This window comes from Schistocerca americana, chromosome X, assembly GCF_021461395.2.
Source record: "Schistocerca americana isolate TAMUIC-IGC-003095 chromosome X, iqSchAmer2.1, whole genome shotgun sequence".
Classification (NCBI taxonomy): domain Eukaryota; kingdom Metazoa; phylum Arthropoda; class Insecta; order Orthoptera; family Acrididae; genus Schistocerca; species Schistocerca americana.
This window is the reverse complement of record NC_060130.1, coordinates 1,002,253,178-1,002,273,865: the sequence shown is the minus strand read 5'-3', so window position 1 is coordinate 1,002,273,865 and position 20,688 is coordinate 1,002,253,178. Positions and strand designations below refer to the sequence as shown.

Below are 20,688 nucleotides of genomic sequence, written 5' to 3'. Positions count from 1 at the left end.
TAGCTATTATCTGTTTTCTGTTAAGACATTTCAAATGAGTTCACAGATTTATTACACACCAATATCAGTCCAAAAATTTGTTTCACAATCATGACTGCTCAAAATCATTTAAGCTGTACTGGCAATTCTGTGTTCCATTTCAGGTGACAGTCACACTTGATATGAATGAGCTATATGTTTTCTCTCTGTTTACCATTTCATTTTAATTGTCCCATGCAGTTTCCATTTTTTTCTAATTCTATGGCTATAAACTGGTACACTAATGTTTAATTACTTCTTTTAGCTATCTGCCAGCTCTCGTTGTCTCATTGTAGGTGACAATAAAGCCTGACATGAATGACCTTCATAGTTTTTGCTGACAATATCATTTGAATCCATCATTGCAGTTACACATTTTTCAAACTCTGCTGATGGAAATTGGCTAAGAGATGCTTGACTGTATCTTGCAGCTAGCTGTATAACTATCCCTAACATTCACACCACACACTACATCAATAACATATTCAGCTGATCATCACAACTTAGTTTGTGCTGTATTTTAAATACAGTACTATTCACAAAGTATCAAATCAAGAGATGGTGAATCTTATAACATATATCTAATCTGAATTAGATATTACAACTATTATTGGCAGTAGTACTATGAGTAATTCTCATTGTCCAGCTTTAAATTGACAATTATTTAAATTGAAAATTATATCAGTTATTTTCACATTTTATATGAGAGTTTACATAATTAAGACTTCACATTTAAGGCTTCCATTTACACTAGGGATGTTGATAACATATTGATGTTTTCTACAAAAAATGTCAATATATATCACAGATATTTCACCCCCCCCCCCCCTCCCCCGTCTGATGTGCCAATATTTTTATTTTATATTATACTTTTTTCACAATATTTGGACAATATTTGAAGTTGTTCTTTAGAAATTGTAGTAGGACATAATTTTACTTCCACTGTGAGAAGGAATCTTACTGCTTTTTAGCTTTAATCATATTCAATCTTTCCCTTTGACTGTGTGAAGCAAGTATATGGGGCACAAAAGAACTCCAATTGCACTGGGGGATGACGGTCTGAATGGAATAAGAAGATTTCCAGTGTGAAGAAACACCACACCAGCTGTATTAAAAAACAGTTTTTAAAGGAACTAGTGTGCTATTTCTTCACATCAATATTCTTCAAAAATGGTTGTTGAAAATGATGAACAAATTTATAAATTACAAGATTGGTCACTGCGTTGGGTGGAGATGTGTGAGAGGAAATTGCTGATGTATTTGTCACTTGTCACTACCAAAGCAAACTGCAACATTTAGCTTCACCGTGAAATTTTGGCTCTACAACTACTAGGTTGCTGACATTTGCAGGAAAAAAAAAAAAAAAAAAAAAAAAAAAAAAACACACAGACACACACACACAGGGGAGTCGACATGAAGATTACCAGGCAAATCTGATATGTGACAAAACCGAACAATCGACCCGTCAGAGTCCTTTTATTGTGCCACTTACATGCAGTTATATTTGTTACCAAAGTGGTTATTGCCACGCATGAACATGCATCCTTTTCCTTTAAGTTCTTGTTCTAAGAAGGGTAGGCAGTCTACTAGCTTTTCGATAGACAAACTATCTAACAATAAATCACAACTTAAATATACAGCCCTTAAACTGGCAGTATATTTACAATATGCAGCCAATATTTTTATAGGCACATAAACCTATATTTCCTCTGCTAATATATTGATACTTTTCCTTGATATATCAAGAGCCTATAATAATATTATTTTTAATATCGATATATCGGATTCCCGATATTTTTAAAAATATCAGCAGTCCTAATACATACTATAAAAGTAAATTATATATGTATGTTCCACATCGCCTGCTAAATCACTGGACGGATTTCAACCAGACTTGGTATACACATCAGTTACTGTCTGGAAGTCTCCAATGTGGGAAGTAAGAATCACTGATGCCCCCACAAAATGATGCAAGACAAATAGTTTATCGCTTATACATTTTCACTGTTCATGCAATAAAACTGCAACATCAAGCATGACCTTTTAATTTATTACTTTTTAATACTAACTAATAGCAACACATTTAGCAAACAGTATGCGCATATACCACTGGATGTACAAGGGTTGACTGAAAAGTAATGCTTCCACCTTCACAACTCTTCAGCAGTTGGCAGCATTGGTATGTGGCACATACTGGCTTGTTCTGTAGCCTCTTCTCTACAGGTCCAGTTGGCGGAAAGCCTTAGCATTAAATGGTTGTGTAATCACAGAGTGAAGTATGGAACACTGTGCAGATGGTTGGTCAGTGTGATTTAAGCAATGTGCAGTCATGGAATTCTTGACAGCAGAAGGTATCACCCCAAAGGAGAGTCATCAGAGAATGAAAGCAGTTTATGGTGATTGTGCTGATGTGAGTACTTTGCATTGTATGCTGAATAAGCTTAAAGATGTTGAGGCGGGAACATCTGACCTGCATGACAAACAAAGAGGTGGACGTCCTGTGACAGCAACCACCGAGTTTCACAAGCAATATGCTGACAGACTGATTCAGGATGACCATTGTATCACTCAGAGAGAAACTGCAAGCTCAATCGGCATTTCACAAGAATGTGTGGGTCACATTATTGCTTTGCTTGTCTGTCGGAAGATCTGTGCACGATTGGTACCCTGGATTCTAACCCCTGAAATCAAAGCACACAGACTTGAAATTTGCCATGAACTCCTCTTACATTATGAGAATGGAGGTGACGCCTTTCTCCATTCAAGTGTGACAGGAGACGAAGCACGGGTACACAATTACCACCCGGAGATGAAACGTCGTTCTATGGAATATCGACACAAAGACTCGCCCCAGAAAAAGAAATTCAAGATGCAGCCCTCAGCTGGAAAAATGATGGCCACAGTGTTCTGGGATGTGGGTGGTGTTATCCACGTTGATTTCCTTGATCATGGAACAACAATAAATTCACAAGTGCTTCATCACAATGCTGCAAACTCTGAAACGACAGCTAACAAGGGTACAAAAGGAAAAGGGAAATGTTTTCCTGCAGCATTACAATGCCAAATCACACACTTCACATGCCACCATAGCAGAACTTCAGAGACTGAATCTCACCACCATACGACATCCTCCATACTGTCCAGATTTAACATTGTCTGACTTGCATCTGTTCCTGATAATGAAAGACGATCTGCGGGGACATCATTATGCTTATGATGGAGATGTTGAGAGAACTGTGAGACTGTGGTTGTGGAAACAGAGTCCTGACTTCTTCTGTGACAGCTTCAGAAAACTTGTTCATCGTTGGCAGAATGTATCCAATTGGCTGATGGTTATGTGGAAAAGTGAATCTTGGTAATTAAAAGATCACATTCTAAGGATTATTTTTGCATTTGATTTATTAAAATATTCCCATCCAAACCCAATTAATGAATATGGAGGCATTACTTTTCATTCAACCCTCGTACCTGCAAAATTGTATCACAGTGAGACCATAGTTCAGGAGATATGATATTACAAAGATTGAGCTGCCTGAAAACTGCAGGGCTAGAGATACAGGTGAAATATATGTACACATGTGCACGAAATAAGCTAAATGTATATATAATGGATGTGAGATGTGTATGTGGGCAATACTGTGGGTAAAAAGCTCCGACTAAAACTTTGGATTGACTTTCAACCAAACTTGGTGCACATATCATTTACCATCTGAAAAGAAACATTGTGGGGTTAAGAACCAGCAACCTCCAATCGGGGTAGGGGTGATAATATGGAGAGAGAAGGGGGGAGGAGGAGATGGACAGAGAGAGAGTCTACATCTACATCTACATCTACATCCATACTCCGCAAGCCACTGACGGTGTGTGGCGGAGGGTACCTTGAGTACCTCTATTGGTTCTCCTTTCCATTCCAGTCTCGTATTGTTCATGGAAAGAAGGATTGTCGGTATGCCTCTGTGTGGGCTCTAATCTTCTTGATTTTATCCTCATGGTCTCTTTGCGAGATATACGTAGGAGGGAGCAATATACTGCTTGACTCCTCGGTGAAGGTATGTTCTCGAAACTTCAACAAAAGCCTGCACCGAGCTACTGAGTGTCTCTCCTGCAGAGTCTTCCACTGGAGTTTATCTATCATCTCCGTAACGCTTTCGCGATTGCTAAATGATCCTGTAACGAAGCGTGCTGCTCTACGTTGGATCTTCTTTATCTCTTCTATCAACCCTATCCGGTACGGATCCCACACTGCTGAGCAGTATTCAAGCAGTGGGCGAATAAGCGTACTGTAACCTACTTCCTTTGTTTTCGGATTGAATTTCCTTAGGATTCTTCCAATGAATCTCAGTCTGGCATCTGCTTTACCGACAATCAACTTTATATGATCCTTCCATTTTAAATCACTCCTAATGCGTACTCCCAGATAATTTATGAAATTAACTGCTTCCAGTTGCTGACCTGCTATACTGTAGCTAAATGATAAGGGATCTTTCTTTTTTTGTATTCACAGCACATTACACTTGTCTACATTGAGATTCAATTGCCATTCCCTGCACCACGCGTCAATTCGCTGCAGATCCTCCTGCATTTCAGTACAATTTTCCATTGTTACAACCTCTCGATATACCACAGCATCATCCGCAAAAAGCCTTAGTGAACTTCTGATGTCATCCACAAGGTCATTTATGTATATTGTGAATAGCAACGGTCCTCCACACTCCCCTGCGACACACCTGAAATCAATCTTACTTCGGAAGACTTCTATCCATTGAGAATGACATGCTGTGTTCTGTTGTCTAGGAACTCTTCTATCCAATCACACAATTGGTCTGATAGTCCATATGCTCTTACTTTGTTCATTAAACGACTGTGGGGAACTGTATCGAATGCCTTGCGGAAGTCAAGAAACACGGCATCTACCTGGGAACCCGTGTCTATGGCCCTCTGAGTCTTGTGGACGAATAGCGCGAGCTGGGTTCCGCATGATCTTTTTTTTTGAAACCCATGCTAATTCCTACGGAGTAGATTTCTAGTCTCCAGAAAAGTCATTATACTCAAACATAATACGTGTTCCAAAATTCTACAACTGATCAATGTTAAACATATAGGCCTATAGTTCTGCACATCTGTTCGACATCCCTTCTTGAAAATGGGGATGATCTGTGCCCTTTCCCAATCCTTTGGAACACTACGCTCTTCTAGAGATCTACGGTACACCACTGCAAGAAGGGGGGCAAGTTCCTTCGCGTACTCTGTGTAAAATCGAGCTGGTATCCCATCAGGTCCAGCGGCCTTTCCTCTTTTGAGCGATTTTAATTGTTTCTCTATCCCTCTGTCGTCTATTTCGATATCTACCATTTTGTCATCTGTGCGACAATCTAGAGAAGGAACTACAATGCAGTCTTCCTCTGTGAAACAGCTTTGTAAAAAGACATTTAGTATTTCGTCCTTTAGTCTGTCATCCTCTGTTTTAATTCCATTTTGGTCACAGTGTGTCTGGACATTTTGTTTTGATTCACCTACCGGTTTGACATAAGACCAAAATTTCTTAGGATTTTCTGCCAAGTCAATACATAGAACTTTACTTTTGAATTCATTGAATGCCTCTCGCATAGCCCTCCTCACATTACATTTTGCTTCGCGTAATTTTTGTTTGTCTGCAAGGCTTTGGCTATGTTTATGTTTGCTGTGAAGTTCCCTTTGCTTCCGCAGCAGTTTTCTAACTCGGTTGTTGTACCACAGTGGCTCTTTTCCATCTCTTGCGATCTTGCTTGGCACATATTCATCTAACGTATATTGTACAATGGTTTTGAGCTTTGTCCACTGATCCTCAACACTATCTGTACTTGAGACAAAACTTTTAAGTTGAGCCGTCAGGTACTATGAAATCTGCTTTTTGTCACTTTTGATAAACAGAAAAATCATCCAACCTTTTTTAATATTTCTATTTACGGCTGAAATCATCGATGCAGTAACCACTTTATGATCACCGATTCCCTGTTCTGCGTTAACTGTTTCAAATAGTTCGGGTCTGTTTGTCACCAGAAGGTCTAATATGTTATTGCCACAAGTCGGTTCTCTGTTTAACTGCTCAAGGTAGTTTTCAGATAAAGCACTTAAAAACATTTCACTGGATCCTTTGTCCCTGCCACCAGTTATGAACATTTGAGTCTCCCAGTCTATATCCGGCAAATTAAAATCTCCACCCAGAACTATAACATGGTGGGGAAGTCTACTCGAAATATTTTCCAAATTATCCTTCAGGTGCTCAGCCACAACAGCTGCTGAGCCAGGGGGCCTATAGAGACATCCAATTACCATGTCTGAGCCTGCTTTAACCGTGACCTTCAGCCAAATTATTTCACATTTCGGATCTCCGTCAATTTCCTTCGATACTATTGCACTTCTTATCACTATAAACACACCTCCCCCTTCACTGTCCAGCCTGTCTCTGCGGTATACATTCCATTCCAATCTGAGTTTAGAATTTCATTACTGTTTACATCTGGTTTCAGCCAACTTTCTGTCCTTAGTACTATGTGGGCATTGTGACCGTTTATTAATGAGAGCAGTTCTGGGACTTTTCTATAGACGCTCCTGCAGTTTACTATTAGCACATTGATATTGTTATTCCCTGGTGCATTTTGATGAAAATGGACAGAGAAAGGGAATATGAAGAGATCGACAGCTTGGGGGGGGGGGGGGGGGGAAGGAGATGGACAGAGGGAGATGGGAGGAGGAGATGGGCAGAGGGAGATGGGAGGAGGAGATGGACAGAGAATGGGAAGTAGGAGCAGATGGACAGAGAGTGGGGGAGGAGCGGATTGACGGAAAGAGAGATGGGAATGAGCAGCAGGTGGACAGAAAGAAGGGGAGGAGCAGGTGGACAGACAAAGGAGGAAGAAGGAGATGGACTAACAAAATTGGAAAAAAATACATACCTAGGAAACGCCAGGTACTCAGTTAGCCACACTATAAACTTCTTTTTAAATGAGCACGGGTTTTACTTACCATTATTCATAATCACACACCTGTTTGGAAGATATATGTCACAACATTGACACAAATCAATGAATAAGATGGTGATGGATTATTATGTAATTTATAAAACTGGCACAGTTTTATACAACTTACAACACTAAGTGTATCAGAAGGTGAGACTCCATACAATGGTGCATTGGCCCCTGTCATTTTATCCCAGGTACCGTGGTAATCGTAACACATAATGTGCATGTAGTCGAGGTACTTGCCGAGCATTGGCACATCGTAAGCTTTTTCGATAACTGCCGTGGATGCACCGAGTGCTGCAGTAAGCAACCAACCATTTTTATCAAACTCTTGTCGAAGTTCCTGTAAGGAAAAGCACATCATTTAGCATAAATAATTATTTAATGACATCAGATAGTAAAATGTAACACTATAACTGCTTGTAAGTTCACAGTCTCCATTTCAAACCAATTTTTGAATGAATTATGAAAGAAAGTAAACAAGCCACATTTTTAACACTAGTGCTTTCGTACAATGACAGAAGAATGTTGACTAGGTGTTGTGTGATGTCCTTAGGTTAGTTAGGTTTAAGTAGTTCTAAGTTCTAGGGGACTGATGACCATAGATGTTAAGTCTCATAGTGCTCAGAGCCATTTGAACCATTTGAAGAATGTTGAATTTGTATAATACTAAAAAACATAAACCTCTTTCCCATAAAACTGTATTAGCACAGGTACCACCTGCTGATTCTTCTGCTTAATCATACACCATAATGGAACTAATACATCTTATTCTTTCAGCAGATCACTATTATAGCTTATGTATCAATTCTCTCAGAATAATTAATGGTTATATTTTTCTTTTCTTAGACTGATTTAGAGAATATTTCACTGTCCCTTTTACGTACTTTCAATTTATGCCTCAACATAAATTTAATAACAAATGTATGATAGATTCTTCATCGTAATAAAATTCCTCAACACATAAAAACTGCACACAGAGACCTAAAATTCTGAATTTTGGTTTTGTAAATACTTGTTTTTGAGCTACTTCACAAATTTTACAGTTACATTGTGAAATATGTATTTACCTGGTTCCACGAAACGTATGATCCTAATTTCAAACCACATTGGTAAAAGATATACGGAAATTTGTCAACATATATACTCGTACGAGTATGTCCTGTGGAGATGTCATGTCTGAGATATCTTGGCATACAAGGACTCAGTGTTACTCCAAAAAGAGGAATAAATAGGGCCTAAAATGTCAATTAGAGATTTGACTGAGAAATGAAGCATTGTCCAAATATTTATCTTCCAATATTCACCAGTTTCCAGTCATACAACCCACTTTGAAACACGTATGGGAAGTAGCATGTCTCAGTAACATGATTTACTAGAATATACACTGTGCTATGAAATTGATAGAATAGCTTAAATCAGATATATCCTTTGTTCCATGGATCCACAGATCCTCAAGAGTGTAAGCAAGTAAATGAAATGAAAAAAAAGATATATGCTGATGTCATTTCTATAGTCTCTAAGTAGAATGGTTCACATAGACATGGAATAAGTAAAAAATCTGCAACATATTTTCATTTAAGAGATGATACCAAACTTGCCACAAAAATATAAATCTCATACAACAAAGTGCATAATTCTTAAGCTATTGCAGCCCCACACTGTCAAATAGAAAGCAGTTTTCAACAATTATTTACACTGATCCCATTACTGTTCTGAAGATGTGTAGAAGTGAGATTTTTGTGTAACATGTGTGTAATTTGATATTCTTAACAGTAGTTAAACTTCTTATGGCTGCTGGCAAGTTATTGACATGTATGTTCCCTAATAAGGGCCACCTTTCTGGAACAAAATAAATGACTGTAGTACTGTATGAAGGTTATTCTTACTGCTAGTATTGGTTTAAAAACTATATATATTGCATATGGCAAATTTCATCAAGAAATAAATATATTGGGATGTAGTGGTTAGTATCTTTAATTCTCTGAAAAGGTGATTACAGAACTTTCTTCAGATCACAACACAAATAAATCACATTACACATATTTTGGAGTTAGAAAAAAATAGCTTGACTTAATAAGTTACCCCTAAAATGACCCAATATGACATTATGGAATGGGAGTCAACAAAGTTTGTCAGCATTTTTATTTTCATATCACATATACCTGGCAAGATCTGTATTAAAATTAAAATTTTGTTTAGGAGTTTCAACAGTTCTATGATAAGTTCCTAACTGAAATTATTGTATAGTAGGAAACCTCTTACAAGTTCTGAACTAAATATAGTGTGTGTTTTCAAAGTTTGGGGACAAAGAATTAGCAATGAATCATTAATTGACATCCATAAGAATCCCATTAACTGGTCTGTCTAAAACTTAACTTAATTTTCTAAGTATTCCATTATTATTGCCATCTGCAAACAAAATTAACATGACATCAGGTAATGTTACTGATGAAAGGTTGTTAATATGCACAATAAAAGTAAGGGCCTGAAAATGAACTCTCATGAGACATCACATGTAATTAGTTCCTAGTCTGACAATAACTGATAGCTTAATACAGGACTCTTTTGTATTGACATCCTTTATTTTCAGTCAGACAGATACAATCTGAAACATTTTGTATCATTCATTCTGACACCATAGTACGCTCAGTGTGCAAAATAACAGTCACCTCCTTAAAAAAGGGTGCACTGGTCACTTTGGATTGAGTAGACTGGGCAGAATTAGCACCAGGTGGTCGCTTGACCCTCTACCACTGATGAAAGTCACACAGCTGAGCTGTGTATGTCAGCTATACGGAATCAACCCAGTAAAATAGGTTGACACAGAGACATGACAGAATGGGAACAAACGTGCAATCATATTTGAATGTGCTCATGACCACACTGTGAATGAAGTTGCCCAATTTACTGGTGTATCAACACAGACTGTCAAACATGTCCACAGGAGGGGTGTACCACTTGGAGCCACATAATACAGCATGAGAACAGTGACTGTAAAAAGATTCTAATCAACACAGATCAGAGTCAGGTGCCATGTCTTGCAATGACAGTTGCAAGGATGTAGGCAGGATTTTATCAAGAAAGGTGGTGGTGGGGAGGGGGGGGGGGGGGGTGAGGCTGTCAAATTTGCTAAAGAGGACCTTAAGGAGGCTCATGCTTTTCATTTGTTCTGATAGCATGTCCATTTATCTTTTAATCGTATGTACATAACTTTCTTTTGGGTGGCCTTAATACAAATAGTAGTTTGTCTACAAAACTATTTTTTTCTTGATTTCACAATATGATAAGTTCACTTTATTGCCAAACAAATTAAAATTCTAATATAATGTATTGCCTCTTTTCTACAAAATGCAGCTTAGTCTTCTAATATAAGGTTTGTTACCACAGAGCAGACGGATCTTAACGTTAGCTTGAATAACTTATGGTGCTAAACAGGTTCAAATCTCTTTTGATAATAGCTATCCTTCTCCTACTATAATCTTGTGTTCAAATTTATGGCTTATCTGAAACCATGTTGGAATTCCTTCAGCACATCAAAGCATCCCAAGTTCCTCAATTCAATTGCAAATTTTATTAAAGTATCTTTCATTTCAGTAAAATTCTTCAGTATCCTTAATTAATCAGGAACTTTATCTAAATTTATTATTTCAACAGTCAACTTGAAGTCATAACTACCAAATTTATTTATCAAACAAAACAGAATACACTAATACTATAAGCTAAAGTTTTGGGATGTTAACATTGATTCATGCATTGATTTCAACTAGAGTTCTAATGTATGCAACTTCTTTAAAATATTATTATACAGTCTTTCATGCTAATAAATTCTTCTGAGATGTACAGAATACATTGTTGTTTGTATGATGTTTATTTACAAATATATTATAGTTCTGATGGTTGGACTCACTGTTCCGAGCATATTATGAATTAGACATTTCACAGTAGAACATTGTTCTTGTAGTAAAACTTGAAGTCCAATGTAAATACCACTGACAGAGGCAAATGCAAGAAGGGAGCTGTAGGGTTACAGCCTCCATCCCCGCCCCCTCCCCCCCTCCAACCAGACCCAGAATTAATTCTGTTCCTTAAAACAAAATCCTACTGTCACTTGAAAATTCTTTCACTATTGTATTTGGTGTTATAATAGATTCAGAAAGTACCTTTGTTTAATCCAGACAATTTGGACAAAAGTTCTATTAGCTAACCCCCCCCCCTCAAAAAAAAAAAAAAAATCAAAATACTGGATTTAACTCAGAATTAACTGAACTAAACATATTGTTAAAATCTTGCACAAACTAACATCAAAATTAAACACTGTCTGCCTGAGAAATAAATAACTATTCCCCAAATCAAGCTAAGTGCTGGTTATGTTACAAAAATGATGAAAAAATTACTTTTATATCATTGTTTGTACAATTTATAAACATTACTGTTGGAAGATAATCACAGAAAATTTGTAAAGGCTTCAATATTATAGTATTACAAGAGTGTAAATAGATTCTGGACAAATGGAGTTGGATGCAGGTTATCAATGGCCAGGATGAATTAAACCCTTTTAAAAATGAATGAAGTATAGAATGTGCTGTCGTCACAGACCCCTTCTGCTCCCCACAAAACTTTTTCCCACATTGGAACTGGTTTCTATAACTGAGTACCACCCAAGTGAACAGATCAGGCTATATTTTGCCATTTAGGCTACGAATGATAGAATTTTGAGCAAATTTTTTAAGGAAATGTAACCATAGCCATTTGCGTGATATTTTTGTTGATGAAAGTAATTTTTGTGTGGTACAAACAAATTGAATTGTATTTTTAGTGGCTGGTTTTAATTTAATATTATTTGTAATGATGTTTACTGACCTCCTGCCTTGTGAAATACTGAAATATCACAACCCAAAAGTTCTACCAGTCTCCAAATAATGATTCCATCGCTAACATCAAACTGCTGTCGATAGGTAATTAGGCTGTTGTAGTTCCCCGTGAACCATGGACCTTGCCGTCGCTGGGGAGGCCTGCGTGCCTCAGCAATACAGATAGCCATACCGTAGGTGCAACCACAACAGAGGGGTATCTGCTGAGAGGCCAGACAAACGCGTGGTTCCTGAAGAGAGGCAGCAGCCTTTTCAGTAGTTGCAGGGGCAACAGTCTGGATGATTGACTGATCTGGCCTTGTAACACTAACCAAAGCAGCCTTGCTGTGCTGGTACTGCGAACAGCTGAAAGCAAGGGGAAACTACGGCCGTAATTTTTCCCGAGGGCATGCAGCTTTACTGTATGATTAAATGATGATGGCATCCTCTTGGGTAAAATATTCCGGAGGTAAAATAGTCCCCCATTCGGATCTCCGGGTGAGGACTACTCAGGAGGACATGGTTATGAGGAGAAAGTAAACTGGCATTCTATGGATCGGAGCGTGGAATGTCAGATCCCTTAATCGGGCAGGTAGGTTAGAAAATTTAAAAAGGGAAATGGATAGGATAAGGTTAGATATAGTGGGAATTACTGAAGTTCGGTGGCAAGAGGAACAAGACTTTTGGTCAGGTGAATACAGGGTTATAAATACAAAGTCAAATAGGGGTAATGCAGGAGTAAGTTTAATAATGAATGAAAAAATAGGAATGCGGGTAAGCTACTACAAATAGCATAGTGAACGCATTATTGTGGCCAAGATAGACACGAAGCCCATGCCTACTACAGTAGTACAAGTTTAGGTGCCAACTAGCTCTGCAGATGACGAAGAAATTGAAGAAATGTATGATGAAATAAAAGAAATTATTCAGATAGTGAAGGGAGACGAAAATTTAATAGTCATGGGTGACTGGAATTTGGTAGTAGGAAAAGGGAGAGAAGGAAACCTAGTAGGTGAATACGGATTGGGGGTAAGAAATGAAAGAGGAAGCCACCTGGTAGAATTTTGCACAGAGCACAACTTAATCATTGCTAACACTTGGTTCAAGAATCATAAAAAAAGGTTGTATACATGGAAGAAGCCTGGAGATACTGGCAGATTTCAGATAGATTATGTAATGGTAAGACATAGATTTAGGAACCAGGTTTTAAATTGTAAGACATTTCCAGGGGCAGATGTGGACTCTGAGCACAATCTATTGGTTATGCACTTTAGATTGAAACTGAAGAAACTGCAAAAAGGCGGGAATTTAAGGAGATGGGACCTGGATAAACTGAAACAACCAGAGGTTGTACAGAGTTTCAGGGAGAGCGTAAGGGAACAAATGGCAGGAATGGGGGAAAGAAATACAGTAGAAGAAGAATGGGTAGCTTTGACGGATGAGGTAGTGAAGGCAGCAGAGGATCAAGTAGGTAAAAAGACGAGGGCTAGTAGAAATCCCTGGGTAACAGAAGAAATATTGAATTTAATTGATGAAAGGAGAAAATATAAAAATGCAGTAAATGAAGCAGGCAAAAAGGAATACAAACGTCTCAAAAATGAGATCGACAGGAAGTGCAAAATAGCTAAGCAGGGATGGCTAGAGGATAAATGTAAGAATGTAGAGGCTTATCTCACTAGGGGTAAGATAGATACTGCCTACACAAAAATTAAAGAGACCTTTGGAGAAAAGAGAACCACTTGTATGAATATCAAGAGCTCAGATGGAAACCCAGTTCTAAGCAAAGAAGGGGAAGCGGAAAGGTGGAAGGAGTATATAGAGGATCTATACAAGGGCGTTGTACTTGAGGACAATATTATGGAAATGGAAGAGGATGTAGATGGAGATGAAATGGGAGATATGATACTGCGTGAAGAGTTTGATAGAGCACTGAAAGACCTAAGTCGAAACAAGGCCCCGGGAGTAGACAACATTCCATTAGAACTACTGACGTCCTTGGGCGAGCCAGTCCTGACAAAACTCTACCACCTGGTGAGCAAGATGTATGAGACAGGCGAAATATCCTCAGACTTCAAGAAGCATATAATAATTCCAATCCCACAGAAAGCAGGTGTTGACAGATGTGAAAATTACCGAACTATCAGTTTAGTAAGTCACGGCTGCATAATACTAACACAAATTCTTTACAGATGAATGAAAAAACTAGCAGAAGCCGACCTCGGGGAAGATCAATTTGGATTCTGTAGAAATATTGGAACACGTGAGGCAATACTGACCCTACGGCTCATCTTAGAAGCTCGAGTAAGGAAAGGCAAACCTACGTTTCTAGCATTTGTAGACTTCGAGAAAGCTTTTGACAATGTTGACTGGAATACTCTCTTTCAAATTCTGAAGGTGGCAGGGGTAAAATATAGGGAGCAAAAGGCTATTTACAATTTGTATAGAAACCAGATGGCAGTTATAAGTGAGGGGCATGAAAGGGAAGCAGTGGTTGGGAAGGGAGTGAGACAGGGTTGTAGCCTCTCCCCGATGTTATTCAATCTGTATATTGAGCAAGCAGTGAAGGAAACAAAAGAAAAATTTGGAGTAGGTATTAAAATCCGTGGAGAAGAAATAAAAACTTTGAGGTTCGCCGATGACATTGTAATTCTGTCAGAAACAGCAAAAGACTTGGAAGAACAGTTGAACGGAATGGATAGTGTCTTGAAAGGAGGATATAAGATGAACATCAACAAAAGCAAAATGAGGGTAATGGAATGTAGTCGAATTAAGTCGGGTGATGCTGAGGGAATTAGATTAGGAAATGAGACACTTTAAGTAGTTAAGGAGTTTTGCTATTTGGGGAGCAAAATAACTGATGATGATCGAAGTAGAGAGGATATAAAATGTAAACTGGCAATGGGAAGGAAAGTGTTTCTGAAAAAGAGAAATTTGTTGACATCGAGTATAGATTTAAGTGTCAGGAAGTCGTTTCTGAAAGTATTTGTATGGAGTGTAGCCATGTATGAAAGTGAAACATGGACGATAAATAGTTTAGACAAGAAGAGAATAGAAGCTTTCGAAATGTGGTGCTACAGAAGAATGCTGAAGATTGGATGGGTAGATCACATAACTAATGAGGAGGTGTTGAATAGGATTGGGGAGAAGATAAGTTTGTGGCACAACTTGACAAGAAGAAGGGATCGGTTGGTAGGACATGTTCTGAGGCATCAAGGGATCACCAATTTAGTATTGGAGGGCAGCGTGGAGGGTAAAAATCGTAGAGGGAGACCAAGAGATTAATACACCAAGCAGATTCAGAAGGATGTAGGTTGCAGTAGGTACTGGGAGATGAAGAAGCAAGCACAGGATAGAGTAGCATGGAGAGCTGCATCAAACCAGTCTCAGGACTGAAGACCACAACAACAACAGTTCTACGTACGTATTTTTTATTTAACATAATGCTAGTGGACAAATCAAAATTGGTTTTCCTCTTGTCACTTGTAAGAAACTTATCTATAATTAGAAATAATCACAACAGCACACAGCATGAAAGCAATAAATGACAGCACTTAAATTCAAGTGCAAGTAAGAACTGAAAACAACAACTGTGTTGCCATGTTGTGAAACTGAAAGATATTTTGCTTTTCAGTCATACAATGAAAATGCAGTACATTGTGGGCAACTCTACACTGTATGTAGTTTCGAATAGGTGATTGGAGGGGTGTGCTCTGAACCTGTGCTTTGGCTATGTCCATGACAGTTAGTTTCAAACCTGACAGTTAATTACTGATGTCATTCAATGCAGGTCCATCTCATCCAGTTTATGACTGAATGTTGTAAAGAGAACTGCATGCAATGGACATTTGAAGTCTGGCACCTCGCAATGTAGATTAGTCCAACTAGCCACATTTTTGCCTCTTTTTGAAAGATATAAGGTGTTGAATCCACTGATGGTCCACTGAAGTGTTTCACCTACAGTGTGTGGAGGGTAGAGTTCAGACTGGAGACAGTTCCGTCATGTTTTTGGTGCGATTTCCTACCCTGATTTGAACCAACCCATTCTGGTTACCATGAATCTGAGTCAGGAAGTTTACTTCAACATTCTCAGTGACCAAGTGTTGCCTTTTATTTTATGTACATTATGGACATTCCTGTCTTCCAAGATGGCAACAGCCATCTTAACAGGGTTGCATGCATACATTCCGAATCACATCTCAAGTAACCTGCTAAATTGCTTGATCTTAATTCTTATAAAATGTCTGGGACTATTTTGACCAGTGGGTGAAACATAGCAGTCAGTATCCCAACAATTTGATATTTCTAAAGGATCTGATCATCAATCAATAGCTTCAACTGGATAAGGCCACTTGAAGAAACTTGTGAACCATCATCCTCACCGAACTGAGGCCTTTATCACTGCTAAAGGTGGTGTTATGCAGTACTGTTGCAATGTTCCTCGAAGTGATTAATTTTTTTTGTCTGGTATGCTAATTCTAAATTACTTAAAAGGATATTGTAAGAAAACGAAATGCCTACGGCCATCCTTATGATCTTATTTATTGTGTAGCTGCCAATTTCAGCACTTCTGTGCCATAACTTGATGGTTGGAGAGACACATCAGCATTGGTGTGGCTGGAATGTGTGGACCGGGATTATTGATGACCATATTTTGGGACTAGTCTTCCCTCCACATCACCTAACAGGCTGGAACTATTGGCATTTCTTGTGACTTTGCCTCCCCTGCTGGAAGAAGTGCCACTGATGATTCAAAGGGTAATGTGGCTGCTACATGATGGTGCTCCAGCCCACATCAACATTAACATCCCTATGCATCTCAATTGCGTCTTCCCTGGTCAATGGATCAGATGACAGGGTCCAGTTGCATGGCCTACTCATTCACCAGACCTCAAACCATGTGATTTCTGATTATGACGCCATCTCAAAACTATCATGTATGCAGAGTCCATTCCATGCTGCCTTTGAGACTGTTCAGATGCAGCCTGGCTGATGCAAATGTGTGAGACAGAACATACTACACCACATACATGCATCCATTCAGGCACATGGAAGCCATTTTCAGCACGTACTTTAACTGTAGCTGCATGGTATATTTCACATTAAAGCGCAGTCTCAGTAACAACGCATGACAGAATAAATGGTCTCTAGCATGGAAACCATGTTTTTCCAGACATAAGTTCATTATACCTTTATTGTCCCATATCATTCCATTGGCCAATTCCTAGAGTATGTACATGGTGGAAAAAAGTACCTGTAGGTGAACTCTAGCTAACAGCTCTTCAGAATAAATGGATGTATGCTTCAGAAAGCCTTTTGGATTGTAACTGTGTTTAGAATATCAGCCTGTAATGACGAGAATCATTGTTGTGAAGGTGTCATCTATGTCTGTAGGCCTATCGTGTTATCCTGTTAACATCAAAACACTGTAATAATAAAAAAATGAGTGGTGTGGGATGCCAGATGCAAAAATACTGAATAGTCATGTATTGTGTTTCAAGGATATTCAATTTAGTATTCAGTCTGGAAAAAATATGCTTTTTATCAGATCAGAGCGTAGAATGTGATAAAAACCCATATTAGTGTAGAAAACATTCGAATACTAAGATAAATCAAACAATGGGAACTCCAGGCAGGAATATCAACAATGCAGGGAATGACAGATTGCTACTTACCATAAAGAAGACATCTTAAGCTGTGGACAGGCACAATTAAACGACATTTACATAAAGCTTTGGGCCACAGCCTTCATCAGCAAAAGAGAAACACACACCATTCACACAAACAAGCAAGCACACCTCATGCACAAACTGCCAACTCCAGCATCTTGGGCCAGAATGCAACTATCAAGTGGAATGCAAGCAGAAATCTAGAAGGGGTGGGGCAGGGGAAGGGATAATTTTGTACAGATGGGGAGAGAGACAAATGCTGTCTGGTGGAGTTTGCATGGACTAGAATGCCAACAAGTGCAGCATCAGGAGGTTGTGGAGCAGGTAGGTGGGGAAAAAAGGGCAAAAAAGGAGAGGAATCTGGAAAGGTTGGCAGGTGCATTGGCAGAGGGTGACAAATAAACAGAGTGGGAGGTGGGAGTGGGGAGAAGACCATACGACAGAGAGGGTGGAAAATGTTTGGTGGAGGGTGTGGGGACAGTATGTCACCACAGGTTGAGACCAGGATAATAACAGGAGTGGAGAATGTTTTGCAAGGTAACTTCAGTACGCACAGTTCAGAAAAGCTGGTGGTGGAGGGAAGGATCCAGATTGCTTGAGTAGCGAAGCAGCCATTAAAATCAAGTATGTTATGTTCAGTTGCATGTTGTGCCACAGGCTGGTCTACTTTGCTCTTGACCACAGTTTGACAGAGTCCATTCATCCTGGTTGAGAGTTGGCTGGTAGTCATACCAATACAAAAATCTGTGCAATGATTGCAACAAAGCTTGTAAATGACATGACTGGTTTCACAAATGGCCTGGCTCTTGATGGGGTATGATAAAGCTGTGTAAGGACTGGAACAGGAAGTGCTGGGTAGGTGACTGGGCAGGATCTCCAAAGAAATATGATCATTGTGGCAAGGGGCTGGAATTGGGAGTGGCATATGGACAGACAAGGATGTTACGGAGGTTGGGTGAGCAATGTAACACCACTTTAGGAGAGGTGGGAAGTATCTCGGGTAGGATGTCCCTCATTTCAGAGCGTGATGATAGGTAATCAAAGCCCTGATGAAGAATGTCGTTCAGTTGCTCCAGTCTGGGGTGGTACTGGGTGACAAAGGGGACACTCCTTTGTGGCTGGTTCTTGGGGATTGTGGGAGGATTGGGGGTGTGAGGGTAAGTGGCACAGGGGATCTGTTTGCTGAATAGGTCCGGCAGGTAGTGCCAGTCTGTGAAGGCCTTGGTGAGACCCCCAATATACTGAGCAAGGGAGTTCTAGTCACAGCAGATATGCTGTACCGGGTGGCCAAGCTATCTGGGAGGGATTTTTTGGTTCAAAAGGGATGACAGCTCTTGAAATGCAGGTAGTGTTGTTGGGTAGTGGGCTTAATGTGGACAGGGGTGCAGACGGAGCCATCAGAGAGGAGGAGGTCAACATCTAGGAAGGTGATTTTTTTAGTTTTGTTTTGAACTGTCCAATTGTGTCAATATCTTTTATATTTTGGGGTAATTTATTATATAATTTAAGGGCATTGTACAACAAGCTCTGCTGAGTTGTAACTTTATTTTTCCTCTCTAGATGCAGACTGTATTGGTTTCTAGTTTCATAGCTGTGTACTAAAGAATTTTTAACATAGCAGTCAATATTTTTTTTACATACATAACACTTTGAAAAATGTATTCACAGGGGAAAGTTAGGATTTCCAACTTTTGAAAAAGTTCAAGGCAGTGGGCCCTACTGCCACTCCTGGTTATTATACAAATTGCTCTTTTCTGTAATTTGAAAACTATTTTAATATCTTTACTGTTGACTCCCCAAAATATTATTCCATAGGTAATAACAGAGTGGATATAAGAAAAATATACAGATCTGACACATGTAGTATCACACACTGCAGTCAGAATTCTAAGAGCATAGCATGCTGTAGCGATTCTGTTAGTAAGTATTTTAATATGTTCTTCCCACTTTAACTGACTGTCAACATGCATACAAAGAAATTTTGTGTAGTCTACACATTCTATAGTTTCATCGTTTAACTTAAAGTTGTTATAGTGTGGTTTTTTGCAGACACTGAAGTTATCACCATTTGTTTTTTTTTTTAATTTAGTGTTAGTTTATTATTGGATGCCCACTCACGTACACTGTTTAGTGTTCGTTCGGCTTTTTCTTTCAGTGCATCTGGTGATTTGTCACTGATTAGAACATTTGAGTCATCTGCAAACAATATGGTTTGTCCATGCTTGATGCTCTGTGGAAAGTCATTTATGTAAATGAGGAATAGTACTGGGCCAAGGACACTACCCTGTGGGACACCTATACTTACATAATTTGGGTCTGAAGTACACTTTACAATATAGTTTGAGCAACTTGAAATATGTGAGATTTCAGTTATCTGTCTTTTGTTTTTTAGATATGACTGGAACCACTTTTTCACAAGTCCCCTTATTTCTGTTGTGTAGTTCCCTTTATCTAGTGCTTCTAGAAAGTGTTTTGTGAGGTGTGCTGTTGCTGATTCTGTGCTTTTCTCTGATTGAAATCCAAACTGGTCAACAGATAGTAAGTTGTATTTATTTAAATAATTCATTAGCCTATCTTACATAATAGTTTCTAATATTTTTGCAAAGCATGAGAGTAGAGAAATTGGCCTATAATTTTCAATTTTTCCTGCATCACCTTTTTTGAAGAGAGGTAGTAATTTAGCATATTTTAAATAGTCTGCAAAGTAGCCCTGCTTGAAAGATTGATTTATAATATCACTAAAGGTGGAAGTAGGCTCTTGATACAGTCTTAATTATAAAAATGGAGACTTCATCCAGACCAGCTGAGTTTTTGTTTTCCAGTGTGCTGACTGCTTTGTAGACTTCTTCCTATGTTGTAGGGAATAACACCGTTGAGTGTGATACACCATTATTTGGCTTTTTTACCTTAGGGGCTGTTAGAAAATTTTCCTGTAATTTTATTCCTATGCTATTAAAATAATTATTTATATAGTTTGCCAAATATATTGGGTCTTTTATTAGAGTCCCTTCCTCTTTGATTTTCAAGTTTGACAGATTCATTTTCCTGGTACCAGTTTCCTGCTTTACGATCTTCCATACTGCCTTATTTTTGTTTTCAACAGAGAGCACCAGTTCGGAGTTATGAGCTCTCTTTGCTGCAAGTAATATT

At 38.7% G+C, this 20,688-nt stretch overlaps 1 protein-coding gene across 1 annotated transcript in view; it reads right to left on the bottom strand.

Moving 5' to 3' along the window:
• The window catches only part of LOC124555382 (probable chitinase 2), a 324,834-nt gene that overhangs the window by 69,687 nt on the left and 234,459 nt on the right, over window positions 1–20,688 (bottom strand). Inside the window, exon 5 of the mRNA XM_047129277.1 lies at window positions 7,147–7,362. Coding sequence (XP_046985233.1) covers window positions 7,147–7,362 — 216 coding nt within the window. The remainder of the gene's footprint in view (window positions 1–7,146; window positions 7,363–20,688) is intronic.